General features: G+C 19.1%; 1 protein-coding gene across 1 annotated transcript; it reads right to left on the reverse strand.

Moving 5' to 3' along the window:
* Positions 1 to 1,159: 1,159 nt before the first annotated feature.
* PGO_003240 (variable surface protein) lies at positions 1,160 to 2,473 on the reverse strand (the record flags this gene model as incomplete). The annotated part of the gene is made up of 3 exons (XM_028691276.1): positions 1,160 to 1,312; positions 1,429 to 2,304; positions 2,447 to 2,473. 3 exons carry the CDS (start codon positions 2,471 to 2,473, stop codon positions 1,160 to 1,162), a joined length of 1,056 nt encoding a protein of 351 aa, XP_028547077.1.
* Between the last annotated feature and the right edge of the window lie 2,317 nt (positions 2,474 to 4,790).

Genomic DNA, 4,790 nt, shown 5'->3' on the forward strand with positions numbered 1-4,790 from the left:
TACCTTAAAAATATTTCTATTTCTTGTTTTTCTTCATTAGATTTACTGACAAATTGTAACATGTACTAAATTCGATATAGTCCATACTATAGGATATATGTTTTTTTTACCAATTATGCAAAGTTTCTTTTACAGTTTGATAACACATACTAATCTCACTGTGCTTACAATTTTCAGGCATTCCAACTCCGTAGCTATGTAATAATGGTAAATATTTTTGAAAATTAAAATTTATCTCTTTCAAAAATTAACAGTAAGCTCACTGGCATAATCATATAAGTAAATATATAAATATTCTTAACAAAATCTGATACTGCTAAAACATTAATCCCAAGCTCTGAAACCTGTAGTTATAATGTCACAATTATATTTATGTACTAAATAATATTTTTATTTTGTCATATAAGGAATATAGTATATTCATTTTGTCTGGTTCAATTTATAAATATTTTTCAATTCCAGGTATTATTATATTTAATGCATTTTTTCTGATATAATTACGTTACTACATTTGTGTTTGTCTTCCTTTTTAGTTATTATTATTTATCTATCTAAATTTATGATACATTGTGAGCAGAAGATTTAATTTTATTATATTTATTTTATTTATTAAGTGAAATAATTTCTTCATTATATAATTATACGTGTTAACTATTTTTATTATATATTTTTTTATAGTATTTTTGTCATATTAATTACTATATCAACATTTATTTATAAAATGTAATCATTTTAATTTTTTTTTTAATATATTATTTTCTCATTAATTATATATAATAAAAATTTATTTTTTTTCACACATAAATTTAAATAAATATTGGTAATATATATTTTTTTATCATATTTACTTACAACTACATAATTTTATCATCTAATGTTTATATAACCATGCTCATAGATTATTATTTTATTGGTTTCATCATAAATCCTGAATTTTCACCTCTTTGTCGGTGTTATTCATTGCATATACTTTATTTATTGCTTATTATAACAAAATTCTTAGGAACATTTTTGATAATTTTACAATAATATTTATATTTGATGATACATATAAGTATTCATTTTACATGAAGAATCAAATGCATGCCTTATAATTTTATTTTATATATTATTGTTTAATTAATTCACTAATATTATGCGCACACAAGGATTATTATACTTAAATGTAAGCTATTTTATACTGATTATGATTTCTATTTTTATATGTTTCTTCAGATGATGTCATTGCATCGTTATGATTTACACTTTTTATATTCAACAATTTCCTTAATTTCTTCACCCTCCGTCGTATTAATGAGGCATTGCGCGTATACTGATAAAAAGAGAAAATTAATATAATTTTACACGTATATTACTAATTTTATATTATTGTTAAAAAATATTGTGTAAAATGAATAATGTTATAATATATATTATCTAAATTAAAACAATATATATAACCTTATATATAATGAACGTCATTATTAAAATTGCTGAAGAGAAAACAACAATTCCTACCCATTTTCCCATTGATAAGCCTGAGTGCTTTATTTGGATTGTTTCTATCACTATGTTATCATTATTTTCATTTTTTATCGGAGATATTGCAGGCAGAGTTTCTTTAGACCGAGGTTCTTCAGACAGAGGTTTTTCAGGAACAGGTGTTTGAGTAACAGATATTTCAGTCAGAGATATTTTATTAACACATAAATTATTTTCCAGAATGCTTCTATTATATCTCCTTATTAAATGATTTAGTAAAGTAGCAATATCATTCTTCTCGGGTACAAATTCTCTTAATTTTTTCTCATATTCCATAAATTTTTGATCATAGTATGAGCATATATTTCCCCTTTCTAGCAATGTTAGAGCATAATATAGTTGATCAAAATACATATATATGTTAAATGTGCTATCTTCAAGACATGTAACCTCATTATCACATGTATCAAGGAAACTATTTTCAATTGTAGTGATGTTGTCTCTATATTGTTTCATTTCAATGTAACCTTTTGCTGGGTCATTATATTTACATTTATATTTCTTTAACATGTCTTGTAACTTGTAATTGAAATATTTACAAGCTAATTTTTTATAATCATCATTAGATCCATTTTTATTTTTTATATGGTATAAATAAAAAACAAGACCCTTACAAATAGTAATTAAATTAGCATAATTAATTTCTTTATTACATGCATTATTCTCAATAAAACTATTACAGAGATTAAAAGGTTCACTTCCCATTTCTTTTAAATTATTCGAATCAGATATGGTTATATTGAAATCATCTCTACATTGGGGGAATATTTTATCAAAAGTAATCTATAAGTTAAAATTGCATGTTTTCAAATATATTAAAATAAAATTTTTAATAATATATAAATTTATTAATTTACAAAAAGAAATGTATTTAAATGAATACATAGAATAAATTTTATCTATATTATTACGAATATAAAATTACATTTTCATAACTGATAGTTTCAGACATTATGCTTTATTTGTATGATTTAACAATTGAATAAGTTATACATATCTTATAAAAGAATTTACTATGTTAATGAATTAAAAATTGATGTTATTTTTACATCAAATATACTAAATATTATAAGGTTCTATGTGATATGATTTTTTTTGAGATATATAGTTTTACTATCTTTACATGCATAAAAAACAATCTATAGATTATTAATATCTCATTGATGATATTACAATACAAGTGTAAAATAAGATAAATGGAATTATTTCATTAAGGCTATCATTTAGTTTAATGTTTTATAGTGTTTTATAATATCAAATTAATTTTAATTGTATTTGAATTAAACGAATTTTATAAATATTCATTTATTTTATACTTACATACTTTTAGTTTGTATAAATAAAATAAATAAATATTTAAATTCATTTTTATATAATTATCTAGGATGAATCAAGTTAGCTTATATACATCTGTATTATTTATTATAATATTTTTTTATATAATAGTTTTAGGATTCATATGATAGATTATTTTTGAGGTTATAGAAAATAGATTTATGTTTTAGAGTATAAGTTTATAATTTAGATTAATGATTCTGAGTTTTGGTTTTATTATTTGAATAAATTTATGTATACTTTTATAATTTAATTTAATATATTATTATATATATGTTGTATATAATTTTTATTAACTTATATATATATTTTCTAATGTAATATTGTGTTCTTATTATAATATTAGTTATATTAGTATTTATTTATTCTCATGGAATATATATAATTATTACATATTTTTATTTATAATTATTTATATTAATATTTGCTTATATATATAAATATTTTTAATATACTACTTTTATAATAATTGAAAAATATTAAATAATTTGCATTATTTACTATATTTTTATAATCCTATTTTTCTTAAATTTATGCAATTGTATGTGTTATTGAATTATTCCTGTAATTTAATTATAATATACATAAATACTTAATCTTATAAGATCAGCCAATTCTTTTTCGTCATCAATTTTAAACAATTATTCATTATTTATTTTTAATGTATTAATGTATTACTTTATATTATATATATTATGTACATTTATATATATATATAATATTTATTATGACAATAGTTTCAAGTGTGTTTACAAATTGAAATAATTAACGTTACCTGTAGTAAAACATAATAGTATTTAAGGTTTAGGTTCAGGATTCAGTCGGCTATTAGTCCAAAGTTTTTAGTTTTATTTATATACTTTGTTTTCTTCCGTTGAATGATTTTATTTAGGGTATTTATATATCCTTGTAGTACATTTTTTCTTAGATTTTTTCCTTATTTTTTTAATTATCAATTTTATAATTTACTTTACCAACATATATATATATTTCGTTCTTGTATTCCATTTGTCATTTCTATTTTTATTTTATTTTTTATTTTCTAATATCTAATATTACTTATAATGATAATTGATATATTTTTTTTTATTGATTATTTTGTTACAGAATATAGTTATGTGTAAAATTATCCCTTTCAATTTAATAATTATATGTATCATTCTTATATATGATATTATTTGTAATAAATAAGATTATGTTAAATCTGTGATTCTACAAATTATTTTATATATATTGTGATTAAATAGTACTTATATGTTGTATTATTAAATGATTTTTGGAATAATTAAAACATATAAACATTAAATCTATGTTAATATAAAGCTAGTGATATTATTAAATAATCAAACATCATGTACTTATATTTATAATATACACTAGATAAAATTTATAATGTTAGTTATAATGATTATATATATATTCTTTTTACTTTAAGCAAAGACCATATATTACATATACTATGCAAACGTAATAAAATTTAAAAATATATGCTTAATAATGCACTATAATATTAGTTTTAAATGATAACTATAAAAAAAAAATTCTCCATATAATCATTGTTTAATGTAGTCTAGTAAAAAAAACATATTATGTTTTTGATGAAATCAATTTAATGCTTATATAATATTAATTTATTATCAATCGATTATATTATTAAATTTCCATAATTTTGAAAATATGAAAAATACATTTGATCATATTATATATATATATGCATTATAATTATAAATACATAGTATGATACATTGTTAAAAAATATATAAGGGTATCCTTATGAATACTGCATATTATTAATATTCATATAATATACATGTTTATAACATTGAAATATGACCTATATATTCATTTAAATTTAGCAAAAATGAATGAAATAGGAATATAAAAGAAATTGATATGTCATTTATTCTTTAATTAGAAACTAAAAAAATAATTAT

Source organism: Plasmodium gonderi, assembly GCF_002157705.1.
Source record: "Plasmodium gonderi DNA, contig: Pgo-contig_386, whole genome shotgun sequence".
In the NCBI taxonomy this organism is placed as follows: Eukaryota; Apicomplexa; class Aconoidasida; order Haemosporida; family Plasmodiidae; genus Plasmodium; species Plasmodium gonderi.